We start from the raw sequence: 18708 nt of genomic DNA, 5'->3' as shown, positions 1-18708 counted from the left end.
TACAAGCAGAAAACCCTTACATTTCTTTGATTGATACAATTACTACTTCACATACAAAACATGATTTCCTTACAAATTAAGTCTCTGATGCATTATGATCGATACAGACAAGATAACACGTCTTGCCAATATATTATAAATTCAAGCGAAGCGATCAGAAATGATCCTGTTAATTGTTCTATCATGTCGGAAGCTACAATTCAACATTATTAGTATTATGCATATCATCATTCCCTTTGTCATCAGACAAAAACAACAGAGGGAGGTAACGGTTGGTTCAAACAATGAAAATCCGCCCCCCAGTGGTCACAATGAGGAAATACAATGCTAGAAAAAAGAAAATCTGTATAACTGCATAAAATAACCAATTTAAACTGTGCAGAGTGACATATTCTGTCTGTCTGAGAAAGAAGACACAAAAGTAGATGCCAAAGGACTCTTTTTAATCAAAACATAATGTTCCATGTGTGGATGAACACTTCAAATTCCTCTCATACAAACATTTCTTTCTTGAAAAACATTTCAAAAGCATAGACAAACTAAATGCCAAAGAAAGACACGTCACTGGAACTTGAATACGAGACACAGAAAGAGCTACATAGTTTAAACATGTGTGACTGTGAATCATCACCGGCACGTTTGAAAATGAAACAGTTTTAAGAGTTATAGCTTTGTACATTACAAATGCAAACACACAAACACTCTTTGCAAAGAATTAGGAAACAAAAAATAAAACCTCAGGTTTACACTCACAAAAGCATGTTACGAGCTCAGTGAGATGAAACAAGACAATAACCAACATAATCATAGTTTTGAATTGTTTACCGACAGCAGGATTCATGACAGCTCGATTGTTTGATCACAGCGACTTACAACAACAGCCTTAATGATAAATGTACAGACTTTCTCCGAGCTGCTCGTGTTCATCTGTCTGACACTCTCTTTTGAGCTCTGCTCAAATTCCGAGGTCCTAACCAACCCCACTGTACACTTTCATTCGAAGTCCACAAAATCGCCCCTCTGGTCCTGTGCTTGTTTCAGCCTCTGATATGCTCTGCTATCTGCCTACACAACCGACAAGCTCATCATGGAGCAGTTAGTTGCACATATTATTTTATTGATGCGTTTATTTATGTTTTTTAGTTGTCCCACCGACTCTTTCTACGCTTTGGTGGTACTGGGACAGCAAAGCTATCGTCTCCCATGTCCCCCCCGTCCCTCTCACCCCTACGATCCTCTCTGTCCCTCCCCTCTCCGCTCCCTCTGTCTCCGCTCCCCCTGTCTCCACCGTCCCTCTCACCCCGACGATCCTCTCTGTCCCTCCCCTCTCCGCTCCCTCTGTCTCCCCCGTCTCTCTCACCCCTACGATCCTCTCTGTCCCTCCTGTTTCCATCTCCATTGCGATCTCCGGTGTGGCGGCTGCTGCTGTGGCGCTCCCGTTCCCCGTGGCGGTCGCGATCTCTGTCTCCGTGCCGTTCCCGGTCTCCCTCTCGATCCCGTTCTCGTTCTCCGTAGCGGTCCTCCCCGCTTTGTCGATCGCTCCTGTCGGTGTGGCGGTAGCTGTCGTGGCGCCCCCGGTCCTCTCCATGTCTCTCCCGAGGGATGTCTCTCTGTGGTGGAGGCGCGGCCGGAGGGTAGCTTTGCTGTGGAGGGGCTTGAGTGGCGGGCACAGAGCTCAGGGTGCCGGCACTGGTGAAGCCGGACATGGACATGGTGACGCTCTGGGACCGTTCGGAACCATTGGCGGACTCAGTCGGCACGGAGCTCAGGCTGCCGGCACTCGTCCAGCACGACGAGCTGTTAGACTTAGTGGTAAGCTTCGGAGGGCCACTGGACGCAGCCACAAAGTGGCTCTTATACTGAGCCTAGACGAAAAAGAGAGGAAGAGATTAGCTGTCTGGAAAGCAAAACAAAGAATCCTTAATTGAAACAATTCTGATTATCCATTTCACTGCCTCTCAAAATAACCAAAATATATTTGCAAGGTGGTGATGCCAAGCTTATGTAAATGCAAGTAAGAAAATACGATAATGTTTTAGTGAAGATAAAAAAAAAATAGGAAAAGAAAAATACATTCCTATCAATAACTGTGAAATAAAGTTAAAGATACACAATCGACATCATATTTAAGGCAGAACTGGAGAAGATAGAGAGGTTGACCTGGAAGGCTTGTCTCATCGCAGACATGCGATCTCCCATTGCTCCAGAGGTTGGTTTGCTGTAGCCTTCAAAGCTACTAGTGGAAGACAAAAAGTTGCTGCTGCGTTCCTGCAGAAACAACCGAGAGTTTCTCACATACCATAAAGCATTTAATGCTGTCAGAAATCTGAAGTTTACAGGTGGGGTCTGGTAATTTTTTAAAAATGTCTTCATTTTACAGTAAGTAATAATTACTAGGATTGTACTAACATTTTGGAAAAAAAGCAGATTTAGGGTGATGCAATAATTAACTTACAGAACTATCAGCCCCCAGGCCGGGTCTCTCTCTGTAACCAAGACCTCCTCCGCCAATATTCATCCTCTTTCCTTGACCACCCTTGAATCTGGATTTCCTGAACCAGGGATTCTGGGAAAATATATAAACAGCATAAAGTTAAACACATTCAATTCGAAAAACCAACATGCTTTTTAATTATTTGACACATCTATCTCACCTGCATGGCTAAATCCATCAGTTCTTTGGAAACGGCTTGATTGGCGCCCTCTAGATTTCTCACAAGGTCACCAGCGAATGTCGTGTCTTTGCTGGTGAGGAGAGTGTAAGCCACGCCCTTCTCTCCAGCACGACCAGTTCGACCAATCCTGTGTGTGTGCGTGTCGATGTCTCGTGCCACATCGTAGTTTATCACTGTGCGGATGGATGGGATGTCCAGACCACGAGCTTAGGAGGAAAGCAGACAGGAAGCAGGAAAATGTTAAATGTATTTTTTGTTAAGTTAATAAGATTCTACAGGTTTTTTTTATATTCATCTCTTGACTAAACTGTCCCAAAGTCAAAGTTTGAAAAGTGACACAAATACTGCCATCCAAACCCTCAAACAGAATGCGACAGAGAACGAAAGTATTGCAAAGTAGAAAACCTTTCCATATCCACTTCCTCTTGAACTCACCAGCTACATCAGTGGCCACCAGAACAGGCAAGTTCTGTTTTTTGAAGTCGCTAATGACTTTGTTCCTCTCACTTTGGTCCATGTCTCCGTGCAGGAGGCCCAGGCTGTAACCCTCCTGGGTCAGGTTGGTAGCCAGTTCCTCACAGTTTAACTTCTTAGTGACAAAGATGAGGACTGAGCCGGAAGAGGTAAACTCGACCAGCCGCCGGGTCAGCCAGCCCCATTTATCCGTCGTGCTGTGCAGCATCTCCACCATCTGGGTGACATCCTCATTGGCCTGGTCAGAGAAGAAGGTAATTAAACAGGGGGATGGCATCTAAATGTATTTAATCACTTTGTAACAAAAGCGTAAATATTGTACCCAATCAATATCAAGTTTACCAGGACAGAAGTATCTGTGCCTTTTGAATGTTCAATGAAACTTTTAAAATCATGGATACTGTAACTATATTTATTTTTATTCATGATTTGGATCTTTGAGGTACACTGAAAACAGGATGATATGAGCAAATGTATCTCTTTGCATAGCTACATCTCTTGCATACCTCTCCGACGTCTCCCTGCACCACGCGGATAGGATCGACCAAGATGTCTCTGGCAAGCCTCTCGATCTTCTTTCGAAAAGTAGCGCTAAATAGAAGAGCTGTGAAGAAGAAGATAGGAAATTATTAAGAATTCAATGCTCTGAAGCCCTGCTATCCATGACAAAGAAGCATTGTCTTCATACTTAAGGAAGCTCACTTACTCTGTCTGTCTGGGCGGACATGGCTTGCAACAGATCTAACCTGATATTCTGAAAGATAAAAAAATAATAGGTTTTTGTGGCCCAAACAGGTTTAAAACATGGTTGATACAACACTAACAATGCCAACTCACCAAAGCCCATATCAAACATGCGATCTGCCTCATCAAACACCAAGTATGACACCCTCTGCAGGGACGTGGCCTTCTTCTTCACATGGTCAATCAGACGGCCCTTTGTAAAAACAAAAACAGTAAATATCCCATTTTTTGCAGCAAAGGAGCGTACATTTTCTTTTTAGGAGGCCGGTCGAAGACCAAGGTTGCTGTTTTTTTTCGCTTACCGGAGTGCAGACCACAATCTCTGCTCCTTCCTGCAGAGCCTTGGCCTGCTCCCACATGCTGCCTCCTCCATAAACTGCCACAGAACGCAAAGAGTAGGCTTTCCCGAAACGCTTACATTCTGCATGGATCTGGTGAAGTGAGAGATATTAGTAAACCAACTCACTTAACAATGCATTTCTCATTTATTACTAAAGCAAATATCCTCTACACATTCACAAAGTTTGACTCAGTTCCTTCCCATTTCTTACCTGCTGACAAAGCTCCCTGGTGGGACACACAATGATGGCGATGGGCCCCTCTCCGGCCTCCAATTCCTTTTGGTCCATGATGTGAACCAACATGGGCCAGATGAAAGCTGCAGTTTTGCCACTGCCAGTCTTTGCAATACCAATCATGTCACGTCCAGACAGAGCTATGGGCACACCCTAAACCCCAGATTTAGAAAAAAAAAGGAAGATTCTTCATGATATCGTAAAAAAAACAAACATGAAACACTAAACAATATTGCAACTTGCACTATTACCTGGCACTGAATCGGTGTGGGCTGAGTGTACTCGGACTTGCGGATTTGGTGCATTAACTGCTCATCAAAGCTGAAGTGGGCAAAACTAGTGCAAGGTTTTGGAGGAGCTGCACCCGATACCTGACAAGAAAAAGACAAGAACAAAAACAAAGTCTGTTATGATGATGCTGACGACAGTGTAAACATGACGAAGACCCACGTCTCCAAAGATTTTTCCATATTCACCACTGCGAGACATATTGCTGAAAATGGATTGGGCCTAACAAAATGACTGAAGGAGATCACTATGGCATGTGGATCATTTTAGCTATATAACATGTATATCCTTGTTTGCATGAATCTCTGACTTACCCTTAAATTTAATTTGTGCCTTAACTCCAATTCTTGAACTGCAGTCAGGACGGTGAGCTCTTCATGCTCAATGTAGAAGTTTTTCACAAAGGGTGGGTAATCAATCTATAGACAAAAAGAATGGCAACAAAATCACTTATATGACACATGATAAAGACATCAAATATTATTCCAATATTAAACTGTGCTCAAACAGTAGCGTCAACTGTACCTCAGAGTGGTCAATGGGGGGAAGCGGCAAAATTATTTTCTTAGTGATGGGGGCGATTGGGTTCCCATCACTGTCATAGTCAATGTTTTCATCCTCCTCTTCGAGGCTCAGCCCGGCTGTGGGATTCTCTGCCATGTAGCGGAAGTAGGCTTCCTGCAGAGAGCACAGCATTTCATGTGAAAAACTGAGCTGGTGTGCTGCTTACAGCAGGGTCCAGGTACCAGTAACTTCAACAGAAGGAAAAATTACTTACAATCTGTCATCATCATCCTATTACTTGCCATTGCCAATATAAAAAACAATTAAACATGCCTTCTCACATTTTCTAGATAGCAAGAATAATCACATGAAAAACAACTCCATCATAATAATCCTAAATGCAACCTGCATGGTCAGATAGAGGGAACGACAGGGGGCTTTATAACATTAGAGAGGGTAGATTTAGGGGATGTTTGGTCTGAAGACCTCTCTGATCAACGATGTAGTAGATGAAGAACTTTGGAGAGCTCACTCACTTGTTCATCTTCTTCTTCAATGTCATCACGAATACCCCTGAAATGACAAGCGGAGAAAAAAAAAAACTTCCCTGCGGCTCGTTCATACACCCAAGACAGCCCACAAACCCATTATCACTAAGGTCGGTGCTTACCGGTTGAAATATATTAAGCCAGCAAAAATATCGCTGGATGTGCCATGCTTTGTGCCAGTAATCAAAGAAACTTAAGATGTAATTACTGCATACAAATGACTGCTATTGGTAGTTAAGACAGTGAATAGTGCAGGGGATACACACAAGTTAACAGCATTATTATCTCAAATTAGGGGGCTTGCACTTTTGTTCACAAAATATGAATTTATGTGGGTGATAATTTCTAAAAGCACCTACATAATGACCTCTGAAGTGACTAAAAATCAAACAAATGAAAACATTAGAACCGATTTGAATCTTACTTGGCTGAATTTTTCTCCTTTTCTTTTTCCTCTAGTTTCCTCATGTCTTTAGCTGCTTGATTCTGGAGGGGGAACAAAGAACATTTGTTTGGGAAAACAGCACCTGCAAGCATATCCTACTTTGGCTCCGCTGGACTGCAAGTCTCTTCTCACCTCAACCTCTGCCATGAAGGCGTCCAGTGGGTCATCTTCACTGTCTGACCCGCCGCCAGACTGCATCTGCTGTCGTGTGGGCGAGTTCTCAGCTGGAATGTACGGCAAATCCACATTGTTGCTGGACTCTTCTTCATCATCCTCAAAATACCTTGTTAAAAATGACAAAGATGTTTTTTTTTTAATTTATTCAATACCATAAATCATTATTTCTTAAGGGGTTGAATGATGTAGGAGTGTACATTCGTATGGAAGAGGTGCAATACTCACGCATTTTCCTCATCAAAATTGGCTCTTTTTGTCCCTATTTTGTAAAACGATGGGAGCTGCTGGCCTTTCCCATATCCACTGGATCCCGGGGGTCCAAATGAGGCGTTCGAGTGTGAGTTTTGAGGTACACTCGGTTCTTCTTTTTTACCTGCAAGAGAAAATCCTCCAAATCCGAATCCTCGCTTTACACCCGGACCACCTTTGTTCCAGTTCATGGTTGTGCTGAAAAACAAAAACCAATTCAAAATTCATTGCAGTGTTTTTCTTCTTCTTTTAATTCATTCAAATCAGCTGAATAGCCTGTGGCTTACTTTTATTGACAGGTACTTCCTCCATTGTAACAACGTTGAAGCTCAGCGCTTCTTATGCAACACTATACAAATCTAACGATCGTAGCTGTGCAGATTCAACACAAGACGAACGTTGCAATACAACGTTGAAGGCTATAACGCACTCGCAAATTACATTTAATTCATGTCCACGGAGGCATGTGTGCCATCAGTACATTAATCAGGTATAATGAACGTTAGGTTCTGCAGGAGAAAACGTTATCAGGCTGACAAACTGACGTAACGGAGTTAAACCGAAAGCTAATTAGACGTTCGCTGGACACGACGGGACGAACCACGACAGCATTAGCGGTCAGCTGCAGGCTCAGAGCGTGACTTTGTGTAACGTAACGTTACAACAACATAACACTGGCCAACGTTACAGAGTGTTAGCCTTAGCTTAGGCCGCACAATGAGGCCGAGACAGGGGATGTGCGCAGCTGGGCTCGACCCCCCCGTGAATGAGGGGCAGCTAGGCTGCATTTCACCACCACGCGCTATTATTCGTTGGCTGAATTTATCAATCATTTTGAAACAGAGGCAAATGGGTCGTATTTACCTTTTTTTCTTGTGCCAGTAAAACCTCCAATGTTTTCAGTAGACCAAGAGGCGCTACGTCATTAGTGCGCGTCAGTCTGTTCTCGTCAGAGCCGCGACGCCGCCGCTCAAAGCCGGAGTGGAGCCAGCTGCCAAAACATCCCGCTGCAACGGATCGCTAGCTGTGTACTGTGTCCTGAAATATAGCTTTTCTGCAGCAGACATTGCTGTTCTGCACACCGAATAGGTACGTTTTTAAGACATTGATATAGTTCGATGTATTGTTGCTACAATGTGTAACGGTAGGTGCTTCAGCTAACGGTAACGTTAATGTACTATTGCTAGCCATGCTGCGCCTTGCATTAGCAAGCCATTAGTAATAGCCGAGTTCGGTTTGTGACTTATCTGCGTCAAATTAGCTATTTGTTTTCGTTTGGTCTGTTCACATGTAAGTTACTTCGCTTGCTATCGTTGGGAATATGCATCCCTGTGTTCGCATTGCAGCCACCTTTTGTAAAACATTGATTGTTGATTGGTTTCAACCACAAACTCTGCATGAATAAAGATAATCATCACTCAAAGCCAACACTGATTTACTGGAATATTCTCGCTAAGGTGTAATAATCATATTTGCTCTTCTTGGCAAAGACGATTCAACTAGAGGTTAGTCCTCATCGGATTTAGTGGTACCAATATATTTATATCAAATAGATAAAGAAAGAATGGCAGAAGGTCTACGCTTAAAGTATTTGCTTTGGGTTTTTTTTGCTATGTATTTGGATGCATATTCTGTAAATGTCCTGATCGATAAAGAGAAATTGCATTAGTTAATGAGCATGGAAGACCAAACGCAGGCATCCTCCACTTCACAGCTTTTCCATTTGTCTTTAAAGGTTTTCCCTGGATATGTTTTCTGCTTTTCACATGTAACCCACTCAAGAGGATCCATGTCTTTTCTTGTAAGTGTTTGACAAGTACCTCGTGTTTTAGACACATACTTTCAAGCCCGTTTAAATCCTAGATTTTGGATTAAATCTACTCTCGTTTTTAATCATTAATTCAATTGAAGCTTAATCAAGACAAATTCAACTGTAATCACATCTATAGCAGCTTTTATTGGTAACAGCCTGACACTATTTTTTTGTGACAAGACAATAACATACAGTTATCTTTAAAGGTTCTTACGGTTCTTCAGCTTTGAATATGTTTCTGTGGGATGTTTCTTTATTCTGTTTGTATTGTCTCTCTTCTCTCCATGTTTGTTATTCCCTCTGTGTCTATCAGCGTTGGGTAACTGAGAAACTGAGTGTGGAGAGCCTACGGGATTTGGAGTTATTTGGAGGTGAGATCCAAAGCACACTAAGATCCAACAAAATGGTTATACATTCACAAACCACTGCTTAGGAGCACAAACTGAGAAAACCAACAATTTTCTCTTGTTGAAGCTTTGATCTGTTTCTCAGATGGCATCGTCAAATTACAATCATAAAGGTTTTCCATCCAGTCAATCGGTCATCTGTTACCTGTCTGTAGCATTACTGCCTCATTGTTTGCTACTGTTTGATTTATCAGAGGACAAACAAACAAAATTAGTCTGAAAAGCTTGCATACTTGTTGTTTTTTTTCTAAAAAAGTGTGGGGTGGTTTCAAAGACCATCACAATGTACATATGTTCACACAAAAGAAAACAAACAGAAGATGTATGACATTGTTCCTGAAACCGTGGATACCATAACTATGCAAATTCCAAAAGTTTAGTGTCTTACATTCTCCCAACTTTTGAAGTAAGTGAGATTCTTCACTTTTTGCCACATCTTTCCCAAGTAAATCTATCCTGTAGACAGACTACTGCAGGACTGATTTGACTGTTTTTATCTTCATCAAAGTAAAAATGAATAATTATGATGGGCTTGGTCTCGACCAAAAACATGTCCTGTATAAAAATACATCTATATGTTATTTGTTTGTTGCTATTTGTTCTTGGTTTGTTTATCCTTTCAATGCCGGGTTTCGCCTGAACAATACTTTTGTATTTGGGTTGCTATATATTTTTTGCCTGATTTTCATTTCCTTGCTGGTGGATCATTGCTCAAAGTTTCATGCTTGTTCAAGTGTGTCATTTCTGTTTTGGCTGTGCTCTATTTTCATGGCCTTACATAATACCCGGGAAAATCCTGCAGGGCATCGCTCAATTGCTTTTTCACTTGCAGTGCAGTTTCAGGTTAAACATTCGCAGAAGTTATCATGAAAATCGCTTATATTGGTAATTATATTCGTGGGATAGTCACATAAAATACAAAGCTGCTTTCGGTCATCTGTCAATTTCTGCAGCCTACTGCAAACTCCAGATGCTGCAATTGCCAGTTCAAGAGCTGCTTTAAACACAGAACCTTCTCTTGTTTTGTGTTTCTACATGTCTTTATGTCATTGATGTGGTTTTTCTACCCCAGAGCAAGCTCAGGGATTCTCTCACAGGAAAGTAAGTGTGGTACTCCTGTCATCATCACCCCAATTCTTTATGTTCTTTGTGTATGTGCGTGCATGCATGTGTATGTGCGCACAGAGATTCATATGTAGAAGAATCCACAAACCCCCTCCCTGAGGCTATGCACATTTACTTATGCATGAGTGTCTAGCTCATGGCACACGCTATAAACACGCAAAGTTTCGAAGGTCACCTCCCTCACCACTGCTTCTGTTGGGAATTAAAAAGAATAATCATGTTTAATCTAAATAGTCCTGAGTCCTCAGTGTGCTCATCACTTGCTTTGCTTCAGGTAACTGCACTGTTTTGGGATTTTGGTGTGTCTTTGTCACCTCACTAAGAGCCTAATGTTGTGCTGAGTGTTTTGTGTTTCGACACTGCCTGTCTGTGCGGACGGACGGTTGTTGTGTTGATGGTGAACTGACCACGTCACACTTGGATGTCAGGCTGGAGATGAATGGAGTTCCATGTGTTCAGCTTTAGCAAAGGCATGGCAACCCCTTCTGAATCTGATCACGTTGGCAGTTTGTACAGTGATTGGATCCACATTTACAGACGTTCCCGTGGCTGATGGCTGCCACGGCACGTCTGGCTTTGCCGTCATGCCGGTTTTTATGTCCGTTAAAGTTTAAACGGAACATAAAGCACCTTTTTTACTTCACATCCGGAGAGAACTCCACACATGGAACAACTCTTGGTTTTTATCTGTGAGGATATTTTCAGAATTGTGCGTCTCAGATCTTGATCTTAATCTTGAAACAACCTCCGGCCGGTATGATACAGCACAAGGAAGTGCACTGTTCTTTAATTTGTGTGTCTTCATTCTGGTCACCATGGAAATCATACAAATATTCATTCAGCTTGCATTCATTGGCTTACACAGCTTGCTACTGCAATCTGTCCATATCCATTATGGTCAAAAACCGATGTGATTCAGGAGTCCTCACTGCCAGGCTTATTGACTTTTCTCATGTGATTCTAAAACATTTTCTTGTATGTAGGTAACACTTTGTCTCTCTGTATTTGCTTTTCTGATAATAATAATGTTTTATCACTAGACCTTCAGTAAATGCTTGTATTCACAAAGAATGTTGCCTGTGAGAGTTTTTTAGGTCAGTATGTGTTGCCGATGTCTTTCAATTCCTGTTTTTTTTTTTTCTTTTTTTTTCTTTGGCTACTGCTATGGCGGTTCACGCTAACACAACTCAGCCTCTCCTTTAGTGATCTTTTAACAGTTTACACACATACTGTATGAACAACCCTCCGGTAGTCACTCGCAACTCCTTAACACAGTCCTGCACTTAAGCAAAGTTAAGTGTCACAGCCCGTCTTCAGTCGTTCTATATCCTCTCCTCTTCCTCCAGGCCTATGAGGACAGCCAGGAGAGTCTGACCTCCCTCCCACGCCGGGACACCATGGGCAGCTTCCTCCCTGACGGCCGCTCCTATGAGCTCCTCGCTGTTATCGGTATGTGAAGACAGACACACACATGACTTGGCCGCTTCAATTTCATTCCGTTGGTTTATCGTATAATTTAGTAGTAGTTATACAATAGCATTGGTTAACGCACAGCTGCTTGTGATGTGACATATTGTCTTTATAAAACTAGTTCACTGCGTCTCTACATTCAAAGAGAAAGTGATTGGTATCCAAATGGTGAAAATGCTATTCTTTCACTTTGCAGTGTAGTTTTTGAACAGAGGATAGACTGCACTACTGCCATTTTATGTTATGTTTTTTTTTTTTTTTTTAACACAAATACTCAGAAATCAATAACTAGAGGATACCTGTGAAACAATGACAAAAAACTGTTTTTAAAATGAAGTCTGTGTTTTAGGCCGGGGATTGGACGACTTGATGACGGTGAACCTGGCTCGATACCGACCCACTGGGGAGCACGTAGCCATCCGGCGGATTAACTTGGAGTCGTGCACTAATGACATGGTTACCTACCTGCAGGTCTGCACTGGACTCCATCACTACTACGACTCGGCTCCCCCGTAGTCGTTGCATCTCTCCTGCTTAAAATATAATCTCCCTTCCTTCATCTCACCAAAGCATTGGGAACACTTGCGTAACCCTCGTGTTTGTGTTCTCATTAACTTTCCGGTATTTACGGCTCAACCTCGGATGCCTAATTAGATTGAGAATCATCTTTTTCTCTCTGCTTGTCGACTTGACTTGTAATTTCCTTTTTTTCTGTCTCCCCAGTGCGAACTACATGTGTCTAAGTTGTTTCACCACTCCAGTATTGTACCCTACAAGAGCATCTTTATATTTGAGAATGAGCTGTGGGTCATCACCCCCTTCATGGCTTATGGTAAGAAATATTCTTCAATGTCGCATTTTTACCATACGTCATAAATAACAATTTAAAAGTAGCCAATATTTATAGAGGCCGGCTTACCGTGATTTTCTGTGTTTGATGGTGTTCAGGGTCAGCCAGAGATCTGATCTGCTCACATTTCGCTGATGGAATGACTGAGCTGACCATCGCATACATTTTGCTGGGTATGCTCAAAGCCCTGGAATACATCCACCACATGGGATATGTGCACCGGTAAGATACACTTTGAGTTTTTATGCCTTTTTGTATCAAAATAAAATATTTGGAAAACGTGGAAGATACGTTAAATGTTTTAATGGACGTTTCTTTGGTCAGCATCAAACACATTCACACAGTTATTAGGAATCTAAATAAAAAGGCTGCATATGGTGATCAACCATTGTAGTATTACTTGATCATTAAGCATACTAACTGGTAGGGGAAGGAGTCATTATGTCACATTTGGAGACAAGACAATACCTCTGTCTTACGTAATGTAGTTTAGTTTTTGTGGTGGTTTCTGGACCTCAGCTTACACCTTCTGGGTTTTAATAAATTGACAATCTTGATAAACTATACTCTACCTGTAAGTACAGGTCAATGTGATGTTTGATGTCTTAAATATCTTTGGATATGTGTAGGAGTGTGAAGGCCAGCCATGTATTGATCTCGGCCGACGGACAGGTCTGCATGTCAGGTCTGCGGAGCATCTTCAGTCTGATCCGTCACGGCCAGAGGGCCAGAGTTGTCCACGACTTTCCCCAGTACAGCGTCAAGGTGCTGCCCTGGCTCAGCCCCGAGGTGCTGCAGCAGGTACCGTACATTCCTCCATGTTTAAGCATGATACTTTAGAGTTAATACTTCTCCGAGACATTTAGCTGCAGAATTAAATGGACATGGAACTAAAATAGTTCAGCAAATATCATGCGTGAATGTTTTATTCCCCAGAACCTGCAGGGCTACGACTCTCGGTCAGACATCTACAGCCTCGGCATCACAGCCTGTGAACTGGCCAATGGACACGTACCCTTTAAAGACATGCCAGCTACACAGGTCAGACGTTACCTAGCAGCTCCCCACCTGTTCCTCTGCATCACAGTATATGTTTGTAGCAAGAGATTTAGTGACAAATAAGACAAACTATGGTATGATTAAACTGTCTTTTAAGATGAACTAACCCTCTCCATATCCTCTTCACTCCCCCAGATGCTGCTAGAGAAGCTGAATGGGACGGTGCCGTGTCTGCTGGACACCACGACTATCCCACCAGAGGAGCTGTCGATGAAACCGTCTCGCTCCGGGGCCGACTCCGGCATCTGCGAGGGTCCGGTAGCCGGAAGTGTTCGGCACTCCAACGGGGAGGCCTCCTCCTCGACAGGCGGACACCCCTACAACCGGACGTTCTCCCCACACTTCCACGCCTTCGTCGAGCTGTGTCTGCAGCGAGATGCAGAAAAGAGGTTGGCCTCTCTTCCTTTATGCTTACAGATTGTATAGAACATGTAGAAAATGGTACTTTCCAAGATATTCGTTATATTTCCTGTTTTGCTTTTCAGACCATCTGCCACCACTCTCATAGGCCATCCACTGTTCAAACAGGTGACATATCTGTTCCTTCAACTTGCTGTAGTTTCAGTTGAAAAAGGACTTTTGTGGTGTTGATACAGATCCGCTTTGTACATTTACTGTCTGACAACATTGGAAAAAGTAAGATTGTCCTCCAAATGTTTTTTCATTTCCTCCTTTTCAGATCAAACGCCGGCCGTCAGAGGCGCTGCCTGAGCTGTTGCGGCCCGTGTCCCCAATCAGCAGCTTCGAGAGCTCCCAGATGCATGAATCTCCCTCTGGACTGGCCAGTCTGGAATCGGGTCTCAGCTACCTGGAGGTGGACGACTGGGACTTCTGACGGTGGTGGACGAGGTGGATGGATGCTCATGGGATTGGGATGGAAAACTCTCTGAGCATACTGGACAAAATGTGTTTTTGTAATGGTCTCTTTGTAAATAATTTAAATGTCAAACTAAAAAAGAAGTTGCTGTTCTCAGACAAAAGGTTAAAAAAAGCCAGCAGCCATCTTGCCTCTTTTTGGAGTTCCTCACATGCTTTTGTTCTCTAGATGTGCTCAGACTCTTGCATTGCACTGATGGCCTCTCACTATTTCACACGTGTACAAAACGCAACAGAACTCCTTCTTTCCTCGTTCTGTCGCTGAGGTTTCAGGAGTGTCTGTGGGTGTAGATGTAGCTGAGACCGAAAGATTCTCATGAAATGGATCAGTGGGAAGCTGTTACTAAATAATCAGAGAGGATATTCTACCTCTCTGCACAAGGCCGCTTGCTGTAGCCCATCTGCTCAGTGAGACCACCATAAGGGTGAACACCAGTCCTCACAGCTCACTCTGCCTTCTGCACACCAGATGTAAAGTTTCCACTTTGCCCCAAGGGTCAGATAGATTAACAGCATGCATACACATTTCTTAACACTCTGCCTGTGTTGAAGTGTAAACTACATCTCGTGCTTTACACATCGCTTTTGTTGCGCAAAGGTTAAATAAGCATGGCATCTGTTTTAAATTAAACCTTGAGAGCAGTGTGTTTTCTTGAACTTACTCTGAGTGTGATGTTACTTATGTTAGAAGTGAATGTTGCATTGGTGCTTGTTTTGTCTGCATGGACATGTGAAAGTTGGGGCAAATGTTAGTGTTGCAAATGTCATGCTTAACTTTTAACAATAAACGTTGTTCACTTTCATGCTTTAACTTGATGTTATCACACATTGAGGCACTTAACTGTCTTAAAATAAGTAATTTTATTCCAAATGTACACAGACAAACACATAAGAGGGTGAAAGGATTCCAATGCTGCTAATCTTCCTCATCTGATGGAGGCTGGTCTGCTTCGGCCTTACGTTTCTCCATCTTGACCATCAAATCTGGAATAACAAGAAAATATTAGATCAGGAACAGTCAATGAATTTCTTAGAAGTTTATTTCCTGTCTCAAAAGGTAACCGAGTCAACTTACCCTTTGCTGGGTTGAAGATACCGTTGGTTTGAGTGTTGCACACATAGCAACGCTTGGACTTGCGGTAATGCTGAAGAGCACAAACCTCGCAGAAGTAGTGCTTACACCTGGGAGATAGTTCACTGGTTAGCACATTGCAACTGGTAGTAAACTGTGAAGAAGCAGAGGACAAGAGGCTCACTTTGTGATGATGGGATTTTTAAAGGACTCCCTGCAGATGAAGCACTTGAAGGGCAAATCCTCATCGTCGCTGCTCACCTCGTAGTTCTCCTCATCTACATGATAGCACAGTGTTGTTCAGGAAATGCTGACGCAGACAAACAAACCGACAAATTCCTCCATCTGAACTCACCATTGTTTCCATATCTGCCCTCTTCCAGTTCCCGCTCAATCTGCCAGCCATGTTTGTAGTCGGATCTGTCGTGGAGGAACTTGCAGCTGTCTAAAAGCAGCAGAGAAAGGTGTTAAAGTTAAATCTTAAGATGGGAAATTGTTAAGTTTGAGCTATTCAACAGATGACTTTGATATTATTTAAATGGTACAAGTAGCATGCCCACCACCAAAACCACAGAAACCAGTCTCCTTGTAGTCTTTGCAGATGTCCGGCTGGTAGTCCCACCTGACTGTGGCTCTAAGGTGTTCAGGGGCTCGAATTGGTCCTTTTCTGTTTAAAAACAAAACAAACAAAAAAGGCATGCAGCAACACTAATGGATTAAATAACATTTATATGTGAGGAGTGTCTCATGAAAGCATGCGCTAAATATTGTCCAGCCTTAGTACTCACCTGACCATACCAGAGGAGGCATTGCCCATGGTGGTATCTTTGGGCTTGATGAATTTTTGGTAGTTGTTGATGCCACGGTAGATTTTATCATCTTCTTTACCCTCCTGTTCCTGTTGAATGAAAAAAAAGAAGCCCAAAACGTATTTACAATACTGAGTATTGATGAAAATATCTTTTTGCAAAAATCTGCCATGAAGAGTAATCCCTTGTACCTCTTGGATTTTCTGACTCCTCTCAAAGATGGCCTGAGCGTCGTTGTCTCTCTCTGTGTCCAGCTCATATGTAGCAGTTGCACCCCTGTCATCGGGTCCCTCTGGTTTCTTTCATGGGGCGAGATTGAGAGAATGGCAAAGAGTGAGAAAGATTCCTACAGCATTTAAACAAAATGCCTGTGATTGCAGAAAAACAGCACTCCGACAAACATGGATGCAGATGGAGAACCAAACGTTTCTTCCACTGAGCAGCTCCACATCTGTGGCTGGCTGCACAATTAATCAAAACTTACTACATTTTTGAAATCTCAGGAATGAGCAATATTTAAAAAGGTAAAACGTATGTATGCGGTTTAAAAATACATATTGTTGTGCTGCACCAACACATTGTACACAAAGTTAAAAAAACATCTTTGTCTGGTAAATACTTGACAATAGTTACTGAAGGAGAAACGTGTTTCCCATTGCCTTTTCCTGATATGGGGATTCAAATCATTGCACTTGACGGTTTCTGCCGCACTTATAAAATGTAAAAGGAAAGAAAAGTCTTAACTCACTGCTGACCGTGTGGACTTGTAGGCAACAGTGACCTTCTTCTCCTCTTTTTCTCCATCACTTTCACTGGAAGATGCATCACCTTTCTCCGCTTTATTTGACTGAACAGGGACGAGACTGGGGTCAGGTTCACCTCGCACTAGTAAACTCAAAATGGATTTTTAAATATTAACATTAGCAGGGTACCCTTTGAATCATGGGGTTGACTCGACCGCCCTTCTTTCCTTTTCTGACCACAGAGCTCTGATCCTCATCGCTGTTGCCATCTGAAAGAATACAATTAAAATAAAAGTTTAACTGAATTTCAAAAATTGTCCATCCTTTGTGTGTTTTCTAATATGTTGTACTTTTCATATTTTGCTGAATGTACTTACATAACTAGTAAGGGTTTAAATGCAGGACTTGTACTTGTATTTCAGTAATTGTACAGTGTCGTATTCGTATTAATTGAAGGATCTGAACAGGCTACTTTTTTCCACTACTGCCAATTTATGTAATAAGTGGTATTAAGCTATCAGGCCACAATGGATTCTGCGCTAAAATGTCGTAACCCTCTGAATTCCGAGGGACCAGGAACGCAGCACACATGAGGAAACTGGTACTTGTATGCGACAAACCTAAACCTGCCCCTAGTTTACAGAGTGACTTTCATTTGTTGATTATCGTGGCTCTTATCGGGTTAATGTTATTGTTTTGTTTAGAGACAAGAACGAACACTCTTGGCAGTTCAGCTTGTTGACAAAGCCGCAGCGTTACCAGCAGCACCCGAGGACTCACATCCGGAAAAACACAACAGACACGAGCCAAATGATAAATCTACCTTTGTCGCTGTCGCTTGCTTTTCTCTTTCGTCCAGAGAATTTTCTTGTAGATTTTTTGAAAAGAAAAGTGCAAGGACCCGCTTTTGTCTCTTCAGACTCCGCCATATTCACCCTCACTGCAACATAAATAACCGTGTTCGTCACCACAGCGCCCCCTGGTGGCTAGGAGTGTTAACGCGGGGCCTCCTGCGGGGCGAGAGGAGAATTACTCCAGAATTAAGTCACTCTGAACCCAAAACATGGTCTTAATATCGATACATTAACCATATTCTAAGTACTTCAAATTGAATGTACTTTTCCTGACAGACGATACACACGGTTTATGATGCCTTTACATTCAGGGTGTTTATTCTTTTAAATAACTGTACACCTGTCTTCCAAAAATATCAAAGTCAAAGTCATTTTTATTATCAATTTTGTGCAATGTGCAAACTTACAGAAGATCGAAAGTATGTTTCTCTTCTGTCCAACATATAGTGAATTCTGCAATAGTAATAGTAATAATAATAAAGTGCAAAAAACAGTTTAAAAACATTTTTTTTTAAAAGGATAATAGTAATAATAATAAATTAGGAACTATTAAGACTATGAAGGACTAAACTATAAATTATAAATAAATGACTGTAACTCCTTAGCAGCATTCAGACGTGTGAGTCTGAAAAGGACGGAGTGGGACAGTGGGGAGAGAGTTCACAAATATGAATAGTTTTGTATATATTTTATATGTTATACCTGTATCATAACGTATGCAGTATTTTGTGCCTTTTTTTTTTAAACTTTTGTTGAATATTCAATTAGCATTATTAAAGGGAGCCTGGCAGCTCCTTTTCCGTAGTAGCAAATGAAAACTTGAATCTTCACAGCTTATATAAAGTACATTGTAGTTAAATTGTGCTGTTTATTGCTGTATTGTGTTTAATCTTCACACCATATGTGTTGAAACTGATGCTGGGCGTCTGCCATGGGTGGACTATGTTTTTG

At 42.1% G+C, this 18708-nt stretch overlaps 3 protein-coding genes across 6 annotated transcripts; 1 reads left to right on the top strand and 2 right to left on the bottom strand.

Annotated features, from left to right (window-relative positions):
• Nucleotides 1-422: 422 nt before the first annotated feature.
• On the bottom strand, nucleotides 423-7696 carry ddx42 (DEAD (Asp-Glu-Ala-Asp) box helicase 42). Its single transcript, XM_068579361.1, has 18 exons — nucleotides 7544-7696; nucleotides 6656-6877; nucleotides 6386-6536; nucleotides 6233-6294; nucleotides 5797-5833; nucleotides 5282-5434; nucleotides 5071-5175; nucleotides 4720-4839; nucleotides 4445-4621; nucleotides 4196-4324; nucleotides 3987-4086; nucleotides 3856-3903; nucleotides 3656-3753; nucleotides 3111-3387; nucleotides 2655-2881; nucleotides 2456-2566; nucleotides 2161-2268; nucleotides 423-1865 (listed from the first exon to the last, which is right to left on the bottom strand). The coding sequence occupies exons 2-18, from the start codon at nucleotides 6868-6870 to the stop codon at nucleotides 1140-1142; spliced, it is 2844 nt and encodes a 947-aa protein (XP_068435462.1). The 5' UTR covers nucleotides 6871-6877; nucleotides 7544-7696; the 3' UTR covers nucleotides 423-1139.
• On the top strand, nucleotides 7374-15090 carry strada (STE20 related adaptor alpha). 4 transcript variants are annotated; one of them, XM_068579365.1, is made up of 13 exons: nucleotides 7374-7768; nucleotides 8415-8480; nucleotides 8806-8863; nucleotides 9972-10000; nucleotides 11371-11473; nucleotides 11844-11965; nucleotides 12218-12326; nucleotides 12443-12566; nucleotides 12974-13145; nucleotides 13281-13385; nucleotides 13539-13792; nucleotides 13889-13931; nucleotides 14083-15090. In XM_068579365.1, the coding sequence occupies exons 2-13, from the start codon at nucleotides 8469-8471 to the stop codon at nucleotides 14236-14238; spliced, it is 1287 nt and encodes a 428-aa protein (XP_068435466.1). In that variant the 5' UTR covers nucleotides 7374-7768; nucleotides 8415-8468; the 3' UTR covers nucleotides 14239-15090. The 4 variants fall into 4 exon arrangements, with proteins under 4 accessions (XP_068435466.1, XP_068435465.1, XP_068435464.1 ...); XM_068579363.1 differs by lacking the exons at nucleotides 8415-8480; nucleotides 9972-10000 and having other exon boundaries at nucleotides 7379-7768; XM_068579362.1 differs by lacking the exons at nucleotides 7374-7768; nucleotides 9972-10000.
• A 31-nt stretch (nucleotides 15091-15121) lies between these two features.
• rnf113a (ring finger protein 113A) lies at nucleotides 15122-17877 on the bottom strand. The gene is made up of 10 exons (XM_068579366.1): nucleotides 17727-17877; nucleotides 17093-17172; nucleotides 16909-17007; nucleotides 16352-16459; nucleotides 16140-16249; nucleotides 15912-16018; nucleotides 15707-15796; nucleotides 15536-15629; nucleotides 15355-15461; nucleotides 15122-15263 (listed from the first exon to the last, which is right to left on the bottom strand). The coding sequence occupies exons 1-10, from the start codon at nucleotides 17830-17832 to the stop codon at nucleotides 15196-15198; spliced, it is 969 nt and encodes a 322-aa protein (XP_068435467.1). The 5' UTR covers nucleotides 17833-17877; the 3' UTR covers nucleotides 15122-15195.
• Between the last annotated feature and the right edge of the window lie 831 nt (nucleotides 17878-18708).

The sequence above is a fragment of the Clinocottus analis genome, unplaced genomic scaffold (genome assembly GCF_023055335.1).
Source record: "Clinocottus analis isolate CAN_PGR_092001 unplaced genomic scaffold, fCliAna1.0.p SCAF_16, whole genome shotgun sequence".
Lineage (NCBI taxonomy): Eukaryota > Metazoa > Chordata > Actinopteri > Perciformes > Cottidae > Clinocottus > Clinocottus analis.
Note: the sequence above shows the minus strand (reverse complement) of the source record. Positions and strands in the feature narration are given on the sequence as shown.